Source organism: Thalassophryne amazonica, chromosome 10 (genome assembly GCF_902500255.1).
Source record: "Thalassophryne amazonica chromosome 10, fThaAma1.1, whole genome shotgun sequence".
NCBI lineage: Eukaryota > Metazoa > Chordata > Actinopteri > Batrachoidiformes > Batrachoididae > Thalassophryne > Thalassophryne amazonica.
The window spans coordinates 66,781,989-66,809,168 of NC_047112.1; the positions used below are offsets into that span (position 1 = coordinate 66,781,989).

General features: G+C 41.9%; 1 protein-coding gene across 1 annotated transcript in view; it reads right to left on the bottom strand.

Annotated features, from left to right (window-relative positions):
- Positions 1–27,180, bottom strand: part of arhgap39 (Rho GTPase activating protein 39) — a 178,249-nt gene that overhangs the window by 23,348 nt on the left and 127,721 nt on the right. Inside the window, 2 exon segments of the mRNA XM_034180178.1 lie at positions 5,685–5,854; positions 18,237–18,328. Coding sequence (XP_034036069.1) covers positions 5,685–5,854; positions 18,237–18,328 — 262 coding nt within the window.

The following is a 27,180-nucleotide window of genomic DNA, read 5'->3' on the forward strand; positions in this document are numbered from 1 at the left end:
TAAAAAATTAAAATTACAAATATTTGGGTCAAACATACCTTAAGAATTTGGAATAGGATTCAAATGCAGTTAAAGGGAAAGGTTGTCCTCTCATGAGCTATGCCCATTAGTGGAAATATTGAGTTTTTTTCCTTCCTTATTAGATAGTGGTTTTCGTGGGTGGGCCAAGAGGGGACTCATCACACTGAATCAGTTATTTGATGGAAATGTTATGAAAAGTTTTGCACAACTAAAAGCTAAATTTGAGTTACCAACAAGCGATTTTTATAGGTATTTACAAATAAGAAGTTACATCACAAAACATACAGACTGGAAGATGAAAATTTGATTTTTCAGAACACCATTGAAGTCCTTCCACTTCCAAGTAAATGTCAATAACAAGTGCTGGAGAAATTGTGGGTTTGTGGGTGACCAAACTCACATCTTCTAGGACTGTCCCAATATACAGAACTACTGGAAAAATATTAAAAGCAATGTGGAGAATTTAATGAAAGTGAGCATCTCTCTGGACCCTATTATTTTCTTATTGGATGTTTTTCCAGACAACTTTTCTCAGGATCAAAAACTTCTGCTTCACCTTCTTTTGATGACCGCAAGAAAAATGATCACAATTTATTGGTTGAAACCGGAATCTCCCACAGTTGAACAATGGACTCAAAAAATCAAACATATGTATATGATGGAGCGGTTGACAGCTCAACTTCATTTAAAGGCTCCGGTCTTCGATAGAAGATGGGGGCCGATTATTGACTTTCTTAAATAGAGCATAAGCCTACACCTTTGTTTTCGATTTTTAATTGTATGTATTTTTATGTGATGCCCAGTCTCAGGACAATGTTATTGTTATCGTCTTTGAAATGACAATAAAGTTCAAAAAAAAAAAAAAGCTGAAAAGAGCTGTGACTCTTTAAAATAAACTCGCACTCGCTGCATTAAAAAAATTTAAAAAAAAAAATAATAATGTTAAACTAGAAGCACTCAGAGAGTGCAAACCTCCGCCAAGGCCATGGGGTCACTGACACCATAACATCTACTACACGTCGTGGAATCATTGAACCTAAGAAAGTCTAATGATGTTTGCTCAGTAGTAAAAAAAGTTTCATCTGCTGTGACTGGATAGCATGTATTCTTAGCGCTTGGCATCACAGTTTATTGCAACTTGCACCTTTCCCAGAAGCTACTGTCATCTGAGCACTGATATTGATATTGCATGTGCTTATAGACAAAAACAAATAAGAGACAAAATTCAATTTATTATTCAACTAAACTGCAAATATATGAATTTTTTAACATTTATGAAACACTTTTCTAAACAAGGCCATAGGGTCACTGACCCTAAAGAGATTCCCTCCTTGGCACAGTGATCTATTTCTTTTTGTCTCTTTCTCTAAAATTGTATATAATAATCATTAGATTATTAATATATAAACAAAAATAAATTTAAGAAATATTACAATTTGAAAACAAATGCACCCGAACGTGATGAGAGCTGCAACTGCTTAATGCTAACTTTTAACATTGAAAATGCCGTAGACATGCTAACATGTTAGCATCGTGATTCGGATCACCACTAAAATTGAATCACTTGTTCCTCTTGTCATTTCCAACCACTCCACAAAATTTCATCAAAATCCGTTCAAAACTTTTTGAGTTATCCTGCTGAAAGACAGACAAACAAACAAACAAACGCAACCGAAAACATAACCTCCTTGGCGGAGGTAATGACTCTGTTTTTGAGCCGCACCACACCATGCAGTAGAGAACAGAGCGCACTTCCACGGAGGCAGAAAATAGCACTGAACTGGTTTAATAGCGGTATGGTACACGCGACTGTGTGCACACATTAAAACGTGAACACACGTAGCTGCAAGTATGAACAAACACTGAAAAAGGCTGAGTACGCGCGCATTTCGGGCGTATTTAAATGAAACACAACGCCGCAATGAGCAGCTCTACGAATATGTCACTGTGACAGGGGCTTAACAGCAAATAAAGCCATCCCCTGGGGAGTGTTGTATTAGAAAGTAGTCAATGGCCCAATTGCAGTAACAGTGAAGTGTCAAGGATGTGGCTTGACTTTTACATACGAGGGCTGTCCATAAAGTATAGGTCCGGCGGCACAGGAAAAACACCTCCGTGTTGGTAACCATTTGTAAAATCCAGGCGGCTTTTGATGGCTTTCAGTGGAGTGAGTATATGAGAAATTGTTTAACAGCTGGACATGTTCCAACTTGTCCTTAAGGCTTCCAACAGAGGTGTTTGTCCTGTGGCGGAGCGTCGCAGCGGCTGTGAGCCGACGCGCGGACCCGTCCGCATGTCTTTCATTAAAAAAATCTCCTTTAACAGTGGAATATCCGGATAAAATGCTGAAACCGACTTCTTCTGAAACTTCTCTGTTCTCTCACGATGTCCTGGATCAATAGAGCCTGAAATGTGGAGGTTTTCAGCTTGAAACAGGCTGATGACGCCGCCTGAGAGCGCTGTGCGACGTCTCGCACAGTGGGAAGTCCTTAAAGCGACAGTGTCACCTCAAAATCTCTCATCAGCCGTTAAAATTTTCACTGAAAACCAGCTTAATTTTTCGAACCATGTCCACTTCGATGTGTCTCACAGGTTTAGAAAAAATTTTGATCAAACAAAGCGCCAGTCTCTCAGCAACTTCTCAGACAAAGGAATTCCGTCGAGGGGCTGGACGACTCCTCCCACAAGGAGTGCTCACAGGCGAATGACGTCACCGACAGGCGTGGAAAAACTCACGCATGCGCACGAGGGTTCAAGCATGTCTGACGTAAAAACATATGAATGAAATCCATATAGTTTTTGAAAAAAATAAAAAGGACCTATACTTTATGGACAGACCTCGTATTTAGATGGAATGCCTGAGAAAATGGTGCGGCTGCTTGGGTCAAGTACGCTCAGATGAAGAAGCAAAGGACAGATATGACACACCATACTGTGACCCTCACCCAATGATACAAAAGGACAATTCAATTTATGCATCATGTCTCTGAAGATGGACACACTCCAGGATTACTGGATGAGTCAATCACGAGGAGCTGTCGGAGATCACTGTGTTACCTGCAATTTGAAGCTGAACAGATGCAATCTGGTGGGTGACAAGACAAAGTAAACCATCTAAATCTCTAGCCAGCAGTGGTTCTTAGAGAGTCTTCACTGGTATGACCAACTGCTGGAACAGAGCCCATTCTATGAAGCACTCATCTGCCTTAGAGTCTACAAGGACAGCCACTTCCAGTGGCCCATAGAAAGCCAGCATTTGTGACAGAATCAAAGGACCTGTGGGAGAGGACAATGCAGGGGAATGACTTATCATGCATTCTGCATTCCCTGAGGAGTGGTTTACCAGGCAGGCTGCAATGAAAAGCCCTTGCCTGCTACAGTAGATACAGAGTCTATCCCGAAGATGATGCTGATGTTCCTACGAGAGACACAGGAGTCCTCCACCTGCATTGGCTCCTCCCCGGAGCAAGAGGGTGCTGTGGGATTCACTTGAGGTAGGAAGGAATGGGATGAGGGCTCTGAGGGACCATGTATGAAGGTGTCAATAAGAGAAGCCGTTTGGGGAATGCCCATAGGTGAGAGGTTAAGGTACGCACCACATGCTGCATGGGTACAGAAGCTGATGAACCAATCCAATACACTAACTTCATTGCACCACCTCTCTTCCTGGGGTGTTGAATATGACACCTTCCTTATAGCTGATGAAAAGTCCTTTGTGATCCGGCAGATGGGAGAATGACGGTCCTACTCCACAGAGAAGTGGATGATTGTTAAAGCCACATGGGCAGCATGGTAAGGGAATGAACTTGTCTGCAAACTGAAAGTCATAAACATGGAAATAAAGGACTTACAAGTTGCAATACTATGGACATATGGTGAGGAAATCAAATATAAAGCTCCACTTGCACCACAATACCATTCTAAGTTAACACTGATGCTCAGAAATTAGAAGTGGATGATAAGACTGCTATTGGCTGCTGACCAGACAACTGTCTTCCTTGTGTCTCATATAAAGGGTAGAGCTAAAGCAGAACCTTGAAAATGTTGTCAAGATGTGGGTTGTGGTTCAGACAGCCCTCAGCCTAGGTGCCAGAGAGCACTACGCACCTCTTCCTACTCCAGAAGGTCACACATGGCCAGTACATCCTGAAACAGAACTGGATTTACAAATGACATCAATGTAAACAACAAATATCAAGGTGAGTCCAAAGTTCTTTAACCTCAGTTCTTAAAATCCTTGTTAGACGGGGGCGGAGTCTGTTCTGCATTCCTTGTGCCAGCACAAAATCACTGAGAACACCAGAGGATGCTGAAGATGCCAGTACACCGCCAGCTGAGGGCAGGTGCATGTATAATGCCTGCAGCAGGTGTGTGTATAATGCCTAAAGCAGGTGCATGTATAATGCCTGAGGACAGTTGAGTGTATAATGCCTGCAGGCAGGGGTGTGTATAATGCCTGAGGGCAGGTGAGTGTTTAATGCCTGAGGGCAGGTGAGTGTATAATGCCTGAGGGCAGGTGAGTGTATAATGCCTGAGGGCAGGTGCGTGTATAATGCCTGAGGGCAGGTGCGTGTATAATGCTTGAGGGCAGGTGAGTGTATAATGCCTGAGGGCAGGTGAGTGTATAATGCCTGAGGGCAGGTGCGTGTATAATGCTTGAGGGCAGGTGCGTGTATAATGCTTGAGGGCAGGTGAGTGTATAATGCCTGAGGGCAGCTGAGCATATAATGCCTGAGGGCAGGTGAGTGTATAATGCCTGAGGGCAGCTGAGCATATAATGCTTGAGGGCAGGTGAGTGTATAATGCTTGAGGGCAGGTGCGTGTATAATGCTTGAGGGCAGGTGAGTGTATAATGCCTGAGGGCAGCTGAGCATATAATGCCTGAGGGCAGGTGAGTGTATAATACCTGAGGCCAGGTGCGTGTATAATGCCTGAGGGCAGGTGCGTGTATAATGCCTGTGGGCAGGTGAGCATATAATGCCTGAGGGCAGGTGAGTGTATAATGCCTGAGGGCAGCTGAGCATATAATGCTTGAGGGCAGGTGCGTGTATAATGCTTGAGGGCAGGTGAGTGTATAATGCCTGAGGGCAGGTGCGTGTATAATGCCTGAGGGCAGGTGCGTGTATAATGCCTGAGGGCAGCTGAGCATATAATGCCTGAGGGCAGGTGAGTGTATAATGCCTGAGGGCAGCTGAGCATATAATGCTTGAGGGCAGGTGAGTGTATAATGCTTGAGGGCAGGTGCGTGTATAATGCTTGAGGGCAGGTGAGTGTATAATGCCTGAGGGCAGCTGAGCATATAATGCCTGAGGGCAGGTGAGTGTATAATACCTGAGGCCAGGTGCGTGTATAATGCCTGAGGACAGAAAATGAAATCAAGCTGGTCTGAACATGAGGTGAATCTGACTAGTCGGGTTCCAAATCGGCAGGGAGTTGCTGGGAACCAGGAACTACAAATTGCATCACTGTAAAACTGATATTTAGTTTTAAAACAACAAACAAAACAGCTGTAGCTTTGAATGTGTCTGCCAGTTGCACCTTCATGTCTCTTTTCTTTCCCATGTTGTTTCTGTGGGGGGTTTTGTCCTGGAGGACATTAGTTACTTGTGGCTGGGTTGAAAGGACGCTGAAGCTGTGCTGAATACTGAGTTGTGAGTGTGTACCTGGAGGAAGCGGATGAGGTAGCAGAGCACCAACTTGTTGATGTGTGGCAGGCCCAGAACAACACTGACAGCAGCCTCGGGGTCGTCATAGTGACTGATACACTGCTCATAATACTCATGAGGGATCAGTGGCTCCTCCAGCTCCCTGTACCAGAACTTCAGGAGAGATGCTGCAGGACAATGAGGAACACAAAACAAGCAGGTTGTGGCTTCTGAAGTCTCATTTCAGAATCAGAATCTTTTTTAACATTATATAAAAAGTGTAACAAAATTGTATGCAGTCCCATTCAGTGCAAGACAGCCATCAGACGATCTTCACCAAACAATTTTCCTATGTACAAAGATTACAAAATATACTAGTGCATTGTCCGTGGGGATCCACGGACTCTAGATTGGGCCGTGTTTATAAAATAGGTAGCTGACATTTTTCAAGGGTGGTAATAAATAAAGTAATGAGTTGGAATGGTGTGTGAGTCCAGAATGTTTTCAGAACCTGTTAGAAATTGTAAATACGAGGGCTGTCCATAAAGTATAGATCCTGTTTATTTTTTTCAAAAACTATATGGATTTCATTCATATGTTTTTACGTCAGACATGCTTGAACCCTCGTGCGCATGCGTGAGTTTTTCGATGCCTGTCCGCGCGTCGGGATGCAGCCGGTGCGGTGCGGCGGCACAGGAAAAACACCTCCGTGTTGATAACCATTTGTAAAATCCAGGCGGCTTTTGATGGCTTTCAGTGGAGTGAGCATATGAGAAATTGTTTAACAGCTGGACATGTTCCAACTTGTCCTTAAGGCTTCCAACGGAGGTGCTTTTCCTGTGGCGGAGCGTCGTGGCGGCTGCGAGCCGATGCTGCAATCCGCCCGCACGTCTTTCATTAAAAAAATCTCCTTTAACAGTGGAATATCCGGATAAAATGCTGAAACCGACTTCTTCTGAAACTTCTCTGTTCTCTCACGACGTCCTGGATCAATACAGCCTGAAATGTGGAGGTTTTCAGCTTGAAACAGGCTGACGATGGCGCCTGGGAGTGCTGCACGACGTCTCGCTCCGTGGGAAGTCCTTAAAGCGACAGTATCACCTCAAAATCTCTCATCAGCCGTTAAAATTTTCACTTAATTTTTCGAACCGTGTCCACTTCGATGTGTCTCACAGGTGTAGAAAAATTTTTGATCAAACAAAGCGCCAGTCTCTCAGCAACTTCTCAGACAAAGGAATTCCGACGAGGGGCTGGACGACTCCTCCCACAAGGAGTGCTCACAGGCGAATGACGTCACCGATCACGCATGTGCACGAGGGTTCAAGCATGTCTGACGTAAAAACATATAAATGAAATCCATATAGTTTTAGAAAAAAATAAAAAGGACCTATACTTTACTGACAGACCTCGTATATGTTACCAATGATAATGTCTCTATCCTGATTTTTCATATACATTGTATGTTTGTGTGAATTTTGTGTAAAATTGTAAAAATTGTAAAATGCCCTCTTGCTGCCTTGAGAAATGTCTGAGAGCATAAATCTTGTTTACTGAGCACAGTAGTACGTTTAATTAGCTGACTTTCCTTGAACAGGAACATTGCGCCCTGTGAAAGCCAGCCGGAGCCGGTCCTGTTTTGACTCTGTAGAAAAAAAACATAATAATGTTATATCTGTATGAGAACAGACTTTGAGACTCCAAGATGTTTTTATGCTATTTTTCTGTATGTGTCTTTGCCTCAATAAAAGCAGGAGAGTTGGGGGCGGGCCCTTCAGAGCTGAGTGGTGAAACGGTGAGGGAGGGGTTCTCGCCAATGGCTCTCCTTGTGCAGGCAAGAAATTCAGTGTTTCTGTGTGGTCATTTTCTGTGATACAACCCCTGGCAATAATTATGGAATCACCGGCCTCGGAGGATGTTCATTCAGTTGTTTAATTTAAAAAAACAGGAAAACGGGTTAGGGTGCCTGTCTGTGTGTGTGTGTGTGTGTGTGTGTGTGTGTGTGTGTGTGTGTGTGTGTGTGTGTGTGTGTGTGTGTGTGTGTGAAAGAGAGCGTGTTTCTATGTTTGTGTGTATGTGTGTGTGTATGTGTGTGTGTGTGAGCGTTTATCTGTGTGGACGTGTGTGTGTATACAACCCCTGGTAATAATTATGGAATCACCGGCCTCGGAGGATGTTCATTCAGTTGTTTAATTTTGTAGAAAAAAAGCAGATCACAGACATGACACAAAACTAAAGTCATTTCAAATGGCAACTTTCTGGCTTTAATAAATTCTATAAGAAATCAGGAAAAATAATTGTGGCAGTCAGTAACGGTTACTTTTTTAGACCAAGCAGAGGGAAAAAAATATGGACTCACTTAATTCTGAGGAATAAATTATGGAATCACCCTGTAAATTTTCATCCCCAAAACTAATACCTGCATCAAATCAGATCTGCTCGTTAGTCTGCATCTAAAAAGGAGTGATCACACCTTGGAGAGCTGTTGCACCAAATGGACTGACATGAATCATGGCTCCAACACGAGAGATGTCAATTGAAACAAAGGAGAGGATTATCAAACTCTTAAAAGAGGGTAAATCATCATGCAATGTTGCAAAAGATGTTGGTTGTTCAGTCAGCTGTGTCTAAACTCTGGACCAAATACAAACAACATGGGAAGGTTGTTAAAGGCAAACATACTGGTAGACCAAGGAAGACATCAAAGCGTCAAGACAGAAAACTTAAAGCAATATGTCTCAAAAATCGAAAATGCACAACAAAACAAATGAGGAATGAATGGGAGGAAACTGGAGTCAACGTCTGTGACCGAACTGTAAGAAACCACCTAAAGGAAATGGGATTTACATACAGAAAAGCTAAACGAAAGCCATCATTAACAGCTAAACAGAAAAAAACAAGGTTACAATGGGCTAAGGAAAAGCAATCGTGGACTGTGGATGACTGGATGAAAGTCATATTCAGTGATGAATCTCAAATCTGCATTGGGCAAGGTGATGATGCTGGAACTTTTGTTTGGTGCCGTTCCAATGACATTTATAAAGATGACTGCCTGAAGAGAACATGTAAATTTCCACAGTCATTGATGATATGGGGCTGCATGTCAGGTAAAGGCACTGGGGAGATGGCTGTCATTACATCATCAATAAATGCACAAGTTCACATTGATATTTTGGACACTTTTCTTATCCCATCAATTGAAAGGATGTTTGGGGATGATAAAAATCATTTTTCAAGATGATAATGCATCTTGCCATAGAGCAAAAACTGTGAAAACATTCCTTGCAAAAAGACACATAGGGTCAATGTCATGGCCTGCAAATAGTCCGGGTCTTAATCCAATTGAAAATCTTTGGTGGAAGTTGAAGAAAATGGTCCATGACAAGGCTCCAACCTGCATAGCTGATCTGGCAACAGCAATCAGAGAAAGCTGGAGCCAGATTGATGAAGAGTATTGTAACAAAATACTAGTGATGTGTTGGAGTGTTCTGTTTTTCATGATTCCATAATTGTTTCCTCAGAATTGAGTGATTCCATATTTTTTCCCTCTGCTTGGTCTAAAAAAGTAACCGTTACTGACTGCCACAATTTTTTTTTCCTGATTTCTTATAGTGTTTCTTAAAGCCAGAAAGTTGCCATTTGAAATGACTTCAGTTTTGTGTCATGTCTGTGATCTGCTTTTTTTCTACAAAATTAAACAACTGAATGAACATCCTCCGAGGCCGGTGATTCCATAATTTTTGCCAGTGGTTGTATGTATGTTTGAGTTATGTTTCCTTTCAACAGGTTCAACGCTGACATTTTCTTGGTCCTTCGAGCCGGATGCCAATAAACCTGGGAGTCATCAGCCCAAGAAGGAGGACTCTGTGGCAGACTACAGCCGCGACTACATCCCGCTGAAGACCCTTTCCGGGGCGGACTCCTCCCTGACAGGTCGGCATTCATCAGGGTGAAGGCATTCGAATTTCAGCAACAGAGATGGACCACGGGTGAGAACTGTTTTTCTTGGTACAAGCTTGGGTGTGTGACTGGGAGTCACCACGTGAAAAAACCCTATAATGTATTTTGACTTGTGTAGTGACTGTAAGATCGTCACACTTGTCTTTTGGCTGTAAGGTGTGAGAAAAAAAGTCCTCTTACCGGTCCGGATCAGCGTGTAAAATCTGTACAGTGTCGGGTCGGTAAAACCTTTGGTGGGCGGGCCATAAAATTCTGGGATAAACGCGTTCCCTCAGTGTTGTCCACTGGAAACACTGAAAAACGGTTGGTGGAAGTTATTAAAGTGTGGTAAAAACAGGTGTGAATGTGTTTGTGTGTGTTTTGTGTGGATGAGAGTGCTCACAACCGAATCACGGGTGCCCTGACATCTGTCTAACCAGCAGACAAAAATAAAGCCACTGTTCTGTGAAGTAGGTTGTGAACATTCTATACTGTACCACACCTGTCTGGAAACCCACGAACCTGGAAGGATGCCTTAAGCAAAGTACACCCACCTCTCAGAGGTAGAAGTGGTGACACTTTTCAGGTTGATCGGTGACCAGACAGTAAAAAAGGAAACAACAACCCGTTCGTTTAGATCTCCCTATGAGATAACCCCACAAACAGCTAAAATGGGAAATTGTTGTTGTTCCTGCTGCACAGACGACACACAGCTGCAGTCTACTGATTACAGATTCATGGAGGTCAAATACCCAGGGTCGTCCAAACATCTAAAAATGTGGCAAAAGAAGTTTAACTTCTCGGGAAAATTACAGCCAGACGCAACAACAGAATTGGTTGATAATATAAAAGATAAAACTAAAGATTCTGCAAAAAAGCAAAAAAATATGGGTCAGAAAATGCACAGAAGTGGAAAAATGAAGCCCACAAATGACGGGAGGCTGAGAATAGGGCTAAAGAGAAATTAAGACAGGAACAAGATAAAATCAAAGAAATCTTCTTTAATAAAAAAGAAGCCGATAATGAAACACTGGGGAGATCCAAAGACCACCCTTAAAAAATCCGGATGCGGTTCTCTATCCACCTTTAGATGATGTTGGGGCTGCAGCGAGTGAACTGCTCTGCCTTTTCCACCCCCCATACTCTCATCAGATAACAGATGATGGACTACCACCTGTGTTAAAACATTACACTGAAGAGCACCCTTCTCTGACCCCTCCAATAAAGTTGAGGGACGGTAAAGTTTTACCTCCACTCCTGCTTCCTTAGAACCCACCGAAAAGATGAAAGCCTAATCTCAACATCATCAATGATCTGAAACTCCTTAGAAAGTTGTAGCACCATGGCCTCGATTCATCCTGATTAAATAAATATATTAATGCTGTCTCAACAAAAACCTGAGTTTTCAACTGGAGACAGACTGTGCTTCCACTCTCAGTTGAGAAATTCCTAAGTCATCTGGTCATCTTCAGATAAGTTTGGAAACATTCCCCAATGGTCCAACACTGCTTCACAGAGGAAAAACAAAACTGTATTTCAAAGTTCTTCAAAGGGGAGCCCTTGCCTTTTTATCGGTTAAACTCTGGTCATTATGAATTACATGACATTATAATGGCTTCACGTCAGAATCTGAAATTGCCCATGCCCGAAGAACCCACTTTTATGGTCCCACACTAAGGCCAGAATCTCTCAAGACTGCAAAACTTCCCCCACGACAAGATGTGGTCATAAACTTTGTCTTGACAATCAGCTTTTATCCCGAGGTTTAAAGCAAAGGAAAAGACCTTGGGTTTGAAATAAAAATTAGATTAGTATTTCTTTAATTTATATCTAAAGACCTATAATGTTTGTTTGTACTGATTATTCAAACAAAATGCTTTGCATGTAGTCATTCCATTTATCGATATGTGGTCTTGCCATTGATGTTGTTTAAGTGTGATTCTGCCCCACCATCAATATGTTGATGAAGTATTCTGTTTTAACCAAATGAAGTGTTTAAGTGTCCATTAATAATGTGTGTCCATTTGAGTGTCTTAGAATAATAGTATACCACGACAGTTAATATGTTTAAATAATTGAATCATTTGTCTGCACTGTGACCACATGAAGTTTCTGTGAAGTTACACATCCTAAATGGGCGGAGTTTGGTGATGTCAGTCCCCCTTTAAAAAGTTAGAACCAAGTTTTGCTCACTCTCTTGGAGCGCTCTACAACTCTCTTTGCTTCTCTCTCTTTCCTTAACGTTTCATTTTTTTCTTGGGCCAAGGCCCCATAGCTAAGATAAGCTAAGCTACCACGTGGCATTCATTCATTCATTCTTTACTTTTGACAAACTTAAAGTTTAACCTGACGCTTTAAGGTGCGTCAAGTCTTTTGAATTTTTAAGAGAACTTCCGAGCTGAGCTTTTCAAATTAAGAGCGAATTTACAGAAAAGTGACTTTTCCTTTTCATTATCATTTTTCAACGCTCTTAAAGTTTTACCTTTTTTCTAAATTCACAAAGACTTTTAATCTGGCTCCAACAAACTTTTTTAAAAGCTACCAGAAACCATTTTCAACAAACACCTTCTACCTCGGGGTTCCTGCAAGTTGACGACGGAGCTGATTTCAAACCAGCAGCTAACCTGTCGGTAAAGCCAGCTGACACCAGCCTTGGGATCCGACGGGGAGACCGCTAGGTTAACCCCTTGACCCAAGTGAGCTCACGCTGCCCAGAGCATGAACATCCATGACAGACGGATTGGACCGTCCAAAACAACTCTTCAACAGCAGCTAAGTGACCCAGTTGAAGGTTCCAGGAAAAAAATTTGTTGTCAGTGGATACAGGTGGCTCCTTTGGCTCCTTTTTAAACATATTCATGTTTGTTTAATAATTTCTTAAAATTAATTGGCTTCAAAATTCATCACTAAATTCCAATCAGATTTATTTACTTAAAGTTTTAAGCTTTATCTCTCTTTCTTCCAACGTCTCATGAGTTAGTAAGAATTATGCCCATAAATGAACTTATTTAATCACTGTCCATAAAATGCCAGTAAAATGTTAATTTCTTGTAGAAATTGTAAATAAATTGTAAATATTTCTGCTGTGGCTCATTCTGTGTTCAGAAGGAAACCCTTAGTCAACCATATCGTGTGAATTCAGACTTCAGATCAGAGACCGATTAAATTAAATTGAGACTGAGTAATTAATTTGAGACTGATCAATTAATGAATGTATAATTAAAGTACCTATGCTTCAAATAGGTGGTGCCCCGAGTGAGAGCTCAACAAAGGATCAGATGGTGGAAGCTGAAGGAGGAAGACTGTTGTGTGAAATTTAGCGAGCAGGTGAGAGAAGCACTGGTTGGAGGGGAAGCAATTTTGGACAACTGGAAAAGTACTGCAGATGTGGTGAGGGAGACAGCTAGGACAGTACTGGGTATGACATCTGGACAGTGGAAGGAAGACAAGGAGACTTGGTGGTGGAATGAAGAGGTCCAGGAAAGCATAAGGAGAAAGAGGTTGGCGAAAAGGTTTTGGGATAGTCTGAGAGATGAAGAAAGTAAACAGGAACACAAGGAGATGCGGCGTAAGGCAAAAGGGAAGTGGCAAAAGCAAAGGAAAAGGCATATTGCGAGCTGTACAAGAAGTTGAATAGTAAGGAAGGAGAAAAGGACTTGTACCGATTGGCCAGACAAAGGGACAGAGCTGGAAAGGATGTGCAGCAGGTTAGGGTGGTAAAAGATGCACATGGTAATGTGTTGACAAGTGAGGAGTGTGTGCTGAGAAGGTGGAGGGAATATTTTGCAGAGTTGATGAATAAAGAAAATGAGCAAGAGAAAAGGCTGGATGATGTGGTGAGAGTAAATCAGGAAGTACAAGAGATTAGCAAGGAAGAAGTGAGGGCTGCTATGAAGAGGATGAAGAGTGGAAAGGCAGTCGGTCCAGATGACATTCCAGTGGAGGCATGGAAATGTCTAGGAGAGATGGCAGTAGAGTTTCTAACCAGATAACAGATGTGCCTCTGGATGCGAAGCTGTGTTCTACAGACCAGACAGTTCTGCTGTCACTCTTCCCCTGGTTGGGTGTGGGCAAGGTGATGTTACGGGTGGAGACTCTAAATTATCGATTTAGTTATTTTGTGAACTCCACTGTTGAGGCTCTTAGGGGCATAAAGGCGGAGTTGACAGCTCTAAGGATCATGGAAATGCAAAATCAGATGGTTTTGGATCAATTAACTGCAGCCTCAGGTGGTGTGTGTGCCATGGTGGGAGAAAGTTGTATGTTCATCCCTGACAACGATGATGATGGAGGTTCAATAGGGCTGGCCATCCAGAATTTAACAATGTTAAGAAACACTGTGAGTAAGGATTTCATTACAGATAATAGTTGGTCCTCATGGTTTTTTCTGGACCGTGGTATCAAATCCTGTTAAAACTGCTTACCCCAATTATGGTAATACTAAGCCTGCTGAGTGTTATGGTATGCTGCATAATCCCGCTCATCCGATCATTAATTCTGCAAATGATTTCGAGCACAGTAAAGGGCTTGTTACTAGATCATGATTATATGGCTCTGTTGCAGTCTGATCCTGATTCTTGTCACACCACTTAGGTGGAAAATATGATTGTTGTGACATTTGGAGAAAACATTGCTTCCTCCGAGTGTAAGATTTCGATGTTTCTATGAACATGATCAGACTACAGAAAATCCAGTGCTGGAAGTGGTGGCTCTGTGATAATGAGAATATAGACATTAAAATTGATAAACAGGGCGGAAAAATGTTAGAAATTGTAAATACGAGGGCTGTCAATAAAGTATAGGTCCTTTTTATTTTTTTCAAAAACTATATGGATTTCATTCATATGTTTTTACGTCAGACATGCTTGAACCCTCGTGCGCATGCGTGAGTTTTTCCATGCCTGTCGGTGACGTCATTTGCCTGTGAGCACTCCTTGTGGGAGGAGTCATCCAGCCCCTCGTCGGAATTCCTTTGTCTGAGAAGTTGCTGAGAGACTGGCGCTTTGTTTGATCAAAATTTTTTCTAAACCTGTGAGACACATCGAAGTGGACACGGTTCGAAAAATTAAGCTGGTTTTCAGTGAAAATTTTAACAGCTGATGAGAGATTTTGAGGTGATACTGTCGCTTTAAGGACTTCCCACGGTGCGAGACGTCGTGCAGCGCTCTCAGGCGCCGTCGTCAGCCTGTTTCGAGCTGAAAACCTCCACATTTCAGGCTCTATTGATCCAGGACGTCGTGAGAGAACAGAGAAGTTTCAGAAGAAGTCGGTTTCAGCATTTTATCCGGATATTCCACTGTTAAAGGAGATTTTTTTAATGAAAGACATGCGGACGGGTCCGTGCGTCGGGACGCAGCCGACGCGGTGCGGCGGCACAGGAAAAACACATCCGTGTTGATAACCATTTGTAAAATCCAGGCGGCTTTTGATGGCTTTCAGTGGAGTGAGTATATGAGAAATTGTTTAACAGCAGGACATGTTCCAACTTGTCCTTAAGGCTTCCAACAGAGGTGTTTTTCCTGTGGCGGAGCGTCGCGGCGGCTGCGAGCTGACGCTGCAATCCGTCCGCACGTCTTTCATTAAAAAAATCTCCTTTAACAGTGGAATATCTGGATAAAATGTTGAAACCGACTTCTTCTGAAATTTCTCTGTTCTCTCACGACGTCCTGGATCAATAGAGCCTGAAATGTGGAGGTTTTCAGCTTGAAACAGGCTGACGACGGCGCCTGAGAGCGCTGCGCGACGTATCGCACCGTGGGAAGTCCTTAAAGCGACAGTATCACCTCAAAATCTCTCATCAGCCGTTAAAATTTTAACTGAAAACCAGCTTAATTTTTCGAACCGTGTCCACTTCGATGTGTCTCACAGGTTTAGAAAAAATTTTGATCAAACAAAGCGCCAGTCTCTCAGCAACTTCTCAGACAAAGGAATTCCGACGAGGGGCTGGATGACTCCTCCCACAAGGAGTGCTCACAGGCGAATGACGTCACCGACAGGCGTGGAAAAACTCACGCATGCGCACGAGGGTTCAAGCATGTCTGACGTAAAAACATATGAATGAAATCCATATAGTTTTTGGAAAAAAAAAAAGGACCTATACTATATTGACAGACCTCGTATATGTTACCAATTATAATGTCTCTATCCTGATTTTTCATATACATTGTATGTTTGTGTGATTTTGCTTTCTAAATGAACCATTGAGCATTTCACACGGTAAAATGTCCTCTTGCTGCCTTGAGAAATGTCTGAGAGTGTAAATCTTGTTTACTGAGCACAGTAGTACGTTTAATTAGCTGACTGTCCTTGAAGAGGAACATTGTGCCCTGTGAAAGCCAGCCGGAGCCGGTCCTTGTTTGACTCTGATAAAAAAAAAAACATAATAATGTTATATCTGTATGAGAACAGACTTTGAGACTCCAAGATGTTTTTATGCTATTTTTCTGTATTATTCTCTATTTATTTTTAAAAGAAGAAATCAACCTTTTTATTTTCTGATAATTACATAATTTTTAATGTTAATTTGATGTCCTAATGTATTTATACATTGTTTAGGTTCCTGTTACTATATACACACTATTATTATTGTCATTATTATATTTATAATTATTATTATTAATACGTATATGTCGCGGACATGAACGAGTGAAGCTCTTCTGCATCTCAACATGTCATTTAGGTCCTTCAGACTTTTTTCAGTAAATGCTTCTGGGGAGCATTGGCATGACTCAAAACCTTCACCTTCACCTCCCAGACCCCCCTAACTGCAGTCCTCTTAACCCCCTGCCACTTAAAGCATTTCTTTAATGTAGATGTAAATTAATATTCAAACTTTTCTGCTAGTTGACAGTACGGCTGCACAGTTTATTGTATCTATCAATTTATTGTATTGTATCAAATTATTGCATCTCAACATTGAAGCAAATATTATATCTCTACTGATGTGATATACGATATGACTAAGATCTCACACAAAGTGCAGCAACACTGAAAATTAAACATTCATGAACAAAACAATAATAATGCCACACTCATTTTGCACTCATCACAAGCTTAGGATACTGTGCCCTCCAAAAATATTGGAACACTTGGTATTTCACAGATTTTACTTTGTTTATGCCATTTCAAATACAAGAAATACAAAAAATATAAAAAATAAAACTTTCTAAAATTATCTAAAATGATGTGGCCCGGGAAAGGGAAGTCTGGGGTCCCCTGCTAGGGCTGTTACCCCATGACCCGATCCCGGATTAGCGGTTGAAGATGAGTGAAAGCAAATCTCTAAAACTTTATATAAATTAATTAAAAATAATAAAACCCAAGATGATGGGCTGCATTAGTAATGGCGCGCTCTAGTAAAATACCTGTAAATAATCAGTTTTATTGCCAGTTTTCTTCAGACAAGTCAGGGGATGGAAACATGAACATTTCCAAGTCACTGAATATGTCTTGGACTTTATTTACAACAATTATGAAGAAATACAACATTTTCCTTCACCAAACATCAAATCTAGGCTTGCATCTCAGATGTACTTTCTGGCAAATTGTAGCTGAACTTTCAGGTCTTGTTTTTAAGAAAATCCTCCTCTACACCACTTCATCAGGAAGCTGGATTTTATATTTTTAATTAATTTATATGAAGTTGTAGAGATTTGCTTTCATTTTGAGTTTAAGGAAGATCATTTTAGAATTTTTGTGTTTGAAATAGCATAAACACATTCAAATGTGTTAAATACCAAGTGTTTCAATACTTTTGAGGGCAATTGAGAAACACTGAGGGGCAGGTGTATTTTTGAGTGAAATGCATAATCTTGGTGTCACTCAGAGAGCAAAATTAGGTTAATTTTAAAAAGCCTTCTTAAAAAAAAGTCCTTCAGAGAGTGAAATTAAGAGGGTTTTATATATATTTGCGTTCATTGTATGTGTGTTTCTCAAGCTCGGGTCCTCTACAGAGGTCTGGGAGTTTGAGGGTTCGGCGCAGTACCTTAGCTGTTCCTAGACTGCACCCTTCTGGACAGGAATCTCAAATATTGTGCCTGGAATCTGCTGGAGCCACTGTTCCAATCTGGGGGTTACCACTCACAGTGCTCCTATTATCACTGGTAGAACTTTGGACTTTACCTTCTACATCTGCTCCAGTTGTTCCTTCGCTGGTCTCTTGGGCCTTCCTGCTTCATCGCTGTGCCTGGCACAAGCAAACTGCCGCCTACCAGCCGCACCTGAGCTCAAAGCTTCACTCACTGTCAAACAAATCAACTGAAGCTAAAGCGTCACTCTGTGACAGACCAAAACTAAGCCACATCTCTCCAGCAGGAGATGGACCGTATCACTGTAAGATTCAAAGATTTTGTGACAAAAAGAACTGTTTTTGAACTGAGGACATTATAAGGAACTAAACTAACCGATTTCCACTTTGTACTCATTTACATATTTTCACAGCTCGGTTTCCTGTCGATTGACTTTGTGTGTTTTCTTCAATAACTTACTGCTAAATTACTTTAAACATTTATTCAGAATTTCTTCCTTTTCTTATAAATGTTTATATAATTCCCAGCATCTGCTCCTCTATATAGATTTAAATTTTCACTTTGGCCCATTTTGAACTGCCCTACAATGGGGCATGGGGGTTCGTACCTGGGATGTGTGGGTCTTCCAGTCCAGTCGGGATTTTCCATTGGTCAACTTGCAGCTTCAATGCATTGACAGCATCGATGTCCCCTGGTACCCTGGAAGTCAAGGGTAACAGGTCAGTCAGACGTGATGTAATCTAACCCTGCTGTGTATGTGGGATGATGCATGAATGTCTGTTGGGCTGTTGTTTGTCTAAATATCGTGGATGGAAGCATAAGTAAGGCTCAGAAAAAGGAGAAAATAATCATGTTAGGTAAACTTGCAATGCAATTCCATGTTTCAAAACTGTTTTGCAGTACATTTGTAAGGGCCCCTTCACACATACTAGGAATTAGTACAACTCAGGGTGACTCAAGGCAGAACAGCTTGTATGAGCGAACCACGAAAACATTGAGCCGACGGGCAGGTGTGCATGATGCTGCCGCAGCGGTTTGTGAGCAGCTGTACGATGTGGTTACACATTGCGCACCTGCTGCGAAGAAAAATAAATAAAAAATACATGCTGCGATGGTTTCACGTACGCGGGAACACACTACGATGTGTAACCACATCATGCAGCTGCTGTGAAATTAAAAAAAAAAAAAAAAGAAGCAGGATGCTCTCATCATGTCCACATCTGCTGGTGGTGTGTCCAGCCAGCCCCGCGCGCATGTCCTGCCCGACACGCATGTCTTGTGGACGGCGCGCCACAGGACCAGTGGCGCTTTATTAATCTTTCTTTCAGGGAGGAACAATCAGCTCCTTGGTTACTGCCTCAAATTCGATGCTTGGCACACTTTTAGATTTCTCCCCTCCACCCAAAAAAAATAACAGAAATTTATGTTTACACTAGCCATTATGTTTGTAACTAATTTATGTCACAATGTCTCATAAAGAATTTACTATTACTATTATTATTATTATTATTATTATTAATAGTAGTAGTAGTAGTAGTAGTAGTGCATTCATCTGAAAAAGTCCAGTTTATGCCATTTAGCAGTGTGTAAAATAATAATTGTAAAAAGCCTAACAATTTCTGTGTCAGGATGTGAGGTTTTGTCTTGTTTTATTTTGATGTTTTGGTTGATTTTGTATTGTTCGGTTGCTTCTCTTGCTGGGGTTTTTCCTGCTTGGGTTTATCTGCCCCTGTCCCTCTTGTCTGTCTCTCCTGTCGCTTGGTAGTGGGTGTTTCCCTCTCTCTGGCCACACCATCATTCTGGTGCGTTCTATGCACACCTGCTCCCAATCTGCACCTCACCTGGGTGTACTTAAGCTCCTAATTTTGCCCTGCTCCCTCGCCAGATTGATGCGCCTTGTGCTTTCTCTCGAGCTGTTTTTGTGTATTCCTGACCTGCTTGCCTGTTGTGTGTTATGACCACCTGCCTGTATCATTGTCCACACCTAAGCCTGATGTTCCATGTACTTCTGCTCTTGTTGGACTGCCTTATTGTGTACCGGACCACGTTAACTGCTTCAGTAAACTGTTTTTACTCACAGAGCTCTGTTGTTGAGTCCCGCATTTGTGTCCAGCCTTTCTGTGGAACCAGACCTGATACTCTGACCATTTTGAGTACAATTTTATGGTGAAATTAAATCTTGTCTTTGTTAAGACTGAATTATTGTAATATAAGCAAACATCATAGCAAGAAGGCAAACAAACCACCACCACCACCAAGACCACTTCAGTGAGCTAATTCCACCCCCCCACCCCAATTACAGCAGGGGTGGAGAGCCTTTTTTGAACCAAGATCTACTTTTTAAAGTTGACAGTGTATCGAGATCTTCCAAGCCATATCAAACTTTTTTTTTTTTTGCTTTAGTTTTCTTAAGTCTGGTATTTATTTTTGACAAAGACCACTATTTGTTTTTTATTTTTTATAATTTTTTGCCTTTGTTTACTTAAGTCTGGTATTTAGTGCAGTGATTTATTTTTGACAAAGAAAAAACTGCCCAGAATTGACATGACACGCAGTTAGGGCATTTATTTATTATTTTGCTGTTGTGGTTTAATTTTGCGGGTCAATGAAAAAATACAGCACTTGGGCCAAGAACAATTTATGAATAGAATTTTAAGTGCTGAAAAATAAACATGTACAGTTGCTACGATTTTACACGTATTGCATACGCATGCAATCTTCATGCGCATCTGTGAAGGGGCCTTAAAAGATGATAAACTCGCACTATTGTTCTGTTTTTGCGCAGGACTCATAAAAGAGCTGTCCTTGTTCTTTCACATAGTCCAAATAGGTTTTCTTCTTTTGTTTTATTCAAGAGTGTGGTCTTCCAATTTAAGAGTAACTCATTATTTCTTATGACCAAAGAACATTGTTTTTCTTCTTCCTCCTTCTACACACTATGTGTTTAGAAGAAGAAGGTAGCCTTTGGTAGTATATTAACACAAGTATTTGGGACATGTCTGTTTCGTGATGGGACTAAAGACTGAAGACTGGATTTGATCTGAGTCTCTTTGCACAGCGTGGACTCTGCCGTTTGCGAATATTCTGGTAGGTCTTTTAATAACTGGCGATGGATTATCAAACGTGAATCATTATGAATAGTTTCAGTTGTGGATTTCTTTTGTATGTGAAGCATTTCCATATGGACACAAGCAGTATTGCTGTATTTTTTCTGTAAAGCCAAAACGTACATGGGTTTTCTTTGGTGGAGAAGCTAAACGCGACTGATGAGGTGTAGATTTCACCAGTCGCATTGAACGCAACACAGGTGAGCGGTTCGTGAATTGTTGTGCTGCTGCTGCAATGCATTATGGGAGTTTGGGGTTTGTTTGTTTTTCTTATTGTTATTGTAGTTCATGTTGGTTTAGTGGTGTTGTTAGTGTTCTAGATTTGTTGTGTTTTTATAGTTCAAGTAGTGTCGTCCATTTGGTGAAGAGTTATGCTGTCACCATGAGTGAAAAGTGCCTTGCGTTTGATGTCTTCTGCTACCGTCTGTGTTGTTGTGTGTGAAAAGTAAATGACACTTCTTTGAGACAGCTGGCCTGCCTCCTTCTGCTGGGGGAGGGCTGAGCTCTTCACAGCGGCCTGACTGTTGCAGACACACAATGTCTAAGAACTAACATATTTGACTTCAGGGTTTACAAATGTTTTTGATCGTTAAGCTTTACTCACTTTGCCGGAAAAAAAATGTTAGCGGACTGAAAGTTAATGGAACTAAATTTAGCAGAAGGTAATTGGTCCATTGATGGTTTTCAAAGTTAGCTGAAAAGCTAATCCACTAACGAAAAAGTTAGTTTTGCTAGTTAGCAGATTAGCGGAACTGTGCCCACCACTGTTCCACATTAAATTCCTCATCAACGAATAGATCAGTCAGATTAATCCACTTCTTTTTGTTTTTTGATTGTCAGTATGAGACAAGTTAAACCTGATTCTGGTCTGGTTGTCCTCTCGCTTAATTTCATGTGTGCATTGTTGGTGTTGGTGAAGCGAACAGCCAGTCTATGCTCAGCACAGAGCGCAGTGCATGTGTTAAAAGTGTATTAACACACTGTTTCACTTTAATTTAAATATTCTATAACTCTATTTTATTGACACAAATCATTAACAGCGCACTTCAGTCTCACTGGTTCATAGCGCTGACAGACTGTGCAGCCAGAGCAGTGAGTGGTGGAGATATGCCCCCCCCCCCCCAAAAAAAAACCACCTTCCAGGAAAAGTCCACTTTTGAAATCATTTATTAAAAGACATCTTTGGCACATAATAATAATAATCATCATCATCTTTTTGTTTTTTGGCTACTCCCGTTAGGGGGCACCACTGCAGATCAATCGTTTCCATCTCACCCTGTCTACTGTAACTTCCTCTGTCCAGTGGCGGTTCTACACTGAATTACTCCACAGGTGAGACCCCCTCCAAGTGCCCCCCACCACCACCACCAAAAAAGCAGCCATTTTCTCTTATTTTATTAATATTTTTAAATATTTTAGAAGTGCCCCTGAAATTGCAACTGACATGAAAAGACAACAGGCTACAATATAACTCTTATATAAAATATCCATGGATTGCAATTTTTAAGAAACACACCCTCACATGCTAAATGTCTGTCATTAGACACTTTATTAATCAGTCTTTCAGGAAGGAACAATTAGCTCATTTATTAAGGTGCATATCTGTCTCAACACTTAGCTTGATGTTTGTAAAGCCACCTAAAACAGTTCTGCATTTTTAAAGGTGAAAAGTGGTCTCACCATTTTCTTACTTATTTCTATCTGTTGTCAGCCATCAGTCATATTGACTCTGCTGTAGCACCAGAACCATCATCTTGTATGACTGTGTGGATCAATCTTAGATTTATGTCCTCTGTGACATTTCTAACGTATACAGATGCCTGTTGTAGATGCCAGTAATTCTGCAGCGCTGGATTCATCGTTAGTTTCTGATGACAGTCCGTCCATTTCTGAGTCGTAGTGATATTTGTTCCTGAATCTTTTTTGTTTTACAATTAATTGTATATTTTGTTAAATTAATTATATATTTTGTTCAACAGCCAGGTTATGTGGTGAGGGTTAACAAAAAATTATATTAAGCACATATAAGTTGTAATTTGTTAAAGTGTACACTGCATCACGCAAGCACACACAAAAAAGGTCAGATTCAAGTCACTTCAGCTAGTAATGTGAACGCAGCTCAATTTCTAAATCCTCAACAGGCAGGCTCTCCTTTCTCTAAACCTTTTTCCATGAGTGGGGGGTTTGTCCTCTCTGGTGAAATTCGAACCTGTTCTTACACTCTGTCTGTCTGCTTTCAAACGCCTTTTCTGGTTTTATGCTCCGTCCTCAGTGGACTTTTCCTGGCTGCCTGTGGAGCCAGACAGCAGAATCCTGCTGAGCGAAACAGCGGAGAAACAGGAGCACTGCAGGATGTTCCGTCCGAAGTGAGAGCGGAGCAGAGCGCATGCGAGGACAGTACCTGTCTGAGGGGACAATGCAGGAGACAACTGCCGAACCGGTTACACTGGTTCTGTTCTGTGTACCTCAGCAAGCAGGGGCACGTACAGCTGCAAGGAGGGAGCACCAATTTGCGAATTCCCCACACAGTGATATAATAATGCTTTGCGGCAGAGATGATTATTGATTTTTTCTTAAATGTTTGTGCTCATGAAAAAAGCGCCCCAGGCGGCTGCCAGTTTGCCCGTATCAAAAACTGCATCTGCCTCTGTCTCACCAGTCACCTGCATGTTCTCCGTCAGCACATCCACATACCACAAACATCCTCCCTCCCACATCCTCCCTCTTCTCCTCCTGCCTGGTGGCTGCATCCTCAGCATCCTTCTCCCTATATACACTGGGTCCCTACTCTGCACATGTCCAAACCATCTCAATCTCACCTCTCTGATGTTGTCTCTGTTGGGGGTGGATTTTCCCAATTTTTCAAAAGCTGATAGGAAACGGACTTTAATTTTAGATGTTGTGAAAGATGTTGGGGTTTGGTCTGTGGCTAGGGTTTTTTTTAGTTGTCCGTGTCTTACTTCTCTGATCTGATGTCCTGTTCCCTCATCACTCATGTCTTTCTGTGAGTCCTTGTGTCATGTCTGACTCACCTCTGGTTTGCACACCAGTGCATGTGGAATTGTGCTACACATCCCTTTTCCACTCTGTCACTGTGAGTGTGGTGGGCATGGATGTCTTTCTGTCACATCTGGTCTGTTTCCTGTGTGCACCTTAGTCTGTCATCTGTGGGTGTGTGTGACGTTATTTGGATGAATGCACTGCTGTTTTATCATTGTGTGTGCATGCTTGTCTTTTGTTCCGTCTGCCAGTGGTCTGTGTGCCTGCTTTCAGGTGTACTCTTTTCTTATTCAGTTTTAGTGTAGTCTAGTCTTTATGTCTCATTATGTTCATTTTCATTACATTGCATTTCCCTTATGTAGGATTTTTCCTGTGTGCATTTTCATGAGGTTTGGTCAGCTTCATGTTTGGTTGTTTCTTAATCTCTGCTGCACTCTGGTGTTCTCTTTTGTTACTACATGTTCTGCCATGTAATCAGCACACTTGTGTTCAATCAGTGCAGCTGGTTATTTAAGGTCACAGTTTGGGGTTGGTCTTTGGAGGTCCATTGTTGTGTTGAGCAGTCTTGTTCTTATGTGTCTTCCAGAGCTCCTGTCTCAGTGAGTAGTAAGTTTTGGATTTTTATTGCACTCCCTTTTTGTACTGACTGAGTTCTGGATTTTTGCATTCCCCTTTGGTGTTGGTTGTCTTAAGAGTTTTTCCTCACTTCTTCATGTCCCAGATTTCCCTCGCCCTTTCTGGGTTGAGTTTGTATTTTTGTTGAACTCCAGTCCTCACCTTTTTGTATTTTTGGGGGGTAACCTTCACTTCAATGAATATTGACTGTTTTTGTTCAGACCTCCTCACCTTTGGATGGAGTGCTTTGTTAATAAAACACTGTCTTTTGGAATTCACCTTTTGTGTCCTTGCTGTCCTGCATACTGAGGTTTGATTTTTGATTAGTTCCTTGTTCCCACATTATAACAGAAAGATGTCTTCACAAAACAGAAAGTGGCTACCTCAGCTTGCAAGCTGAACACACATCACTCTGCCTCCTCCTCTTCTGCCTGCTCTCCAGTCGGCACCCAGATGGGCAGGCCGTTGCCCTCAGCATGGATCAGTAAAGGCATGTGATTGGTTGAAAGATGTTGCATTTATGTGGTGACTGCTCACACTGTATTATTTAAAAAGGTATATGTAAAAGTAAAACTGTTTTGTCTGTGTAGTGTGGTAAGCAAAAAAAACAGTATGCATCATGGTGTTCCAGAGGAGATATGAAGTTAGCAAAGCAGCAAATTGGCCATGAGACATACAGCCCAACAACTTCAAGCCACCATCTCTAAGCTGTCCAACATAGTTGTTCTCACTACTGTCTTGTAGACTTTCCCCTTCACTCTTGCTGATATTCTTCAGTCACAAATCACGCCCGCCACCTTTCCCCACCCACTCCACCCTGCCTGCACTCTTCTTCACCTCTCTACCACACTCGCCATTACTTTGGACAGTTTTAAGTATTTAAACTCATCTAGTTTCACCACTTCTACTCCTTGTAACTGCACTATTCCAATGGGCTCTCTCTTTCACACACATGGACTTAGTCTTGTTCCTACTGACTTTCATTCTCCTGCTCTCCAGAGCGTATCTCCACCTCTCCAGGCTAGACTCAACCTGCTCTCTACTCTCACTACAGATCACAATGTCATCTGCAAACATCATAGCCCATGGAGACTCCTGTCTGATCTCATCAGTCAACCTGTCCATCACCATTGCGAACAAGAAAGGACTTAGAGCTGATCCTTGGTGTAATCCCACCTCCACCTTGAATGAGTCTGTTATTCCTACTGCACATCTCACACTATCCTTGTACATGTCCTGCACCACCCTCACATACTTGTACTTCTCTGCCACTCCAGAATTCCTCATACAATACCACAACTCTTCTCTTGGCACCCTGTCATAAACTTTCTCCAAATCAAAACACACAATGTAACTCCTTCTGGCCTTCTCTATACGTCTCCATCAGTACTACTTAGAGCAAACATTGCATCTGTAGTGCTCTTTCTCAGCATGAAACCATATTGCTGCTCACATCTTCACCTGTTTTCTAAGCCGACCTTCTACTACTTTTCCCCATAACTTCATGCAGTGGCTAATCAACTTTATGCCTCTGTAGTTACTGCAGCTATGTACATCATGATTGTTCTTAAAAATAGGAACCAGCACATGTCGTCTCCACTCCTCAGGCATCCTCTCACTTTACAAGATTTTATTAAACATTTTGGTTAGAAACTCCACTGCCATGTCTCTAAGACATTTACATGCCTCTTCTGGACCAACTGTCTTCCCGGTCTTCATCCTTGCTAATCTCTTGCACTTCCTGATTTACTCTCTCCACATCATCCAGCCTTTTTGCTCTCATTTTTTCATTCATCAGCTCCTCAAAATATTCTCTCCACCTTCTCAACACATTCTCCTCACTTGTCAGCACATTACCATCTGCAACTTTTACCACCCTGACCTGCTGCACATCCTTTCCAGCTCTGTCCCTTTTTCTGGTCAGTCGGTACAAGTCCTTTTCTCCTTCCTTACTATTCATCTTCTTGCCTTTACACATTACACCGTATCTCCTTGTACTCCTGTCTTCTTTCTTCATCTCTCCAACTATCCCAATTCTTTTTCACCTACCTCGTCGTCGACATCTTCGTCCCACCACCAGATCTCTGTCTTCCTTCCACTGTCCAGATGTCTCACCCAGTACCTTTCTGTCTCGCTCTCAACAACACATCTGCAGCTGTCCAAAACTGCTTCCTCTCCATCCAGTGCCTCTCACCTGCTCACTGAATTTCACACAAGTCTTCCTCCTTCAGCTTCCACCATCGGATCCTTTGTTGAGCTCTCACTCTCCTCTTTTTCTTTACCTCTAAAGTCAATCTACAAACCACCATCCTATGTTGTCTAGCTACACTCTCACCTATCACCACCTTACAGTCTCCAGTTTCTTTTAACTTGCATCTCCTACACAGAATGTAGTGCACCTGCCTCCACTCTTGTCACCCTGTGCTCCTTCTTTTCTTAGTGTTCACCACAGACATTTCCATCCTTTTTTCAAAATAATAACCAGGATTCTACTTCTTTGAAAAAAATATATAATTTTTTTTCTGCTATTGGTGAATGTGCCGCCTCACACAATTATTTCATTTTATTATTTACAGTGCTTTTCCTGTGCACAGCCCTGTGGAGAGCCGGTACTCAGTGTGCGAGTAGAGGAGAGGTGGGGGCCAAGTCTCACGGGCTGGGGCGGGTTGGTAAGGAAATCCTTAATCCATGCACATGTGAGAGATGGAAGGCCAAGGGTGACCAGTTTTGAAATGAGTACGTCTGGAATAATGGTGTTGAAAGCTGAGCTACTGTCTATAAAGAGCATCTGGACGTAGCTCTGCTGCTGCTCCAGATGGCTCAGTGGAG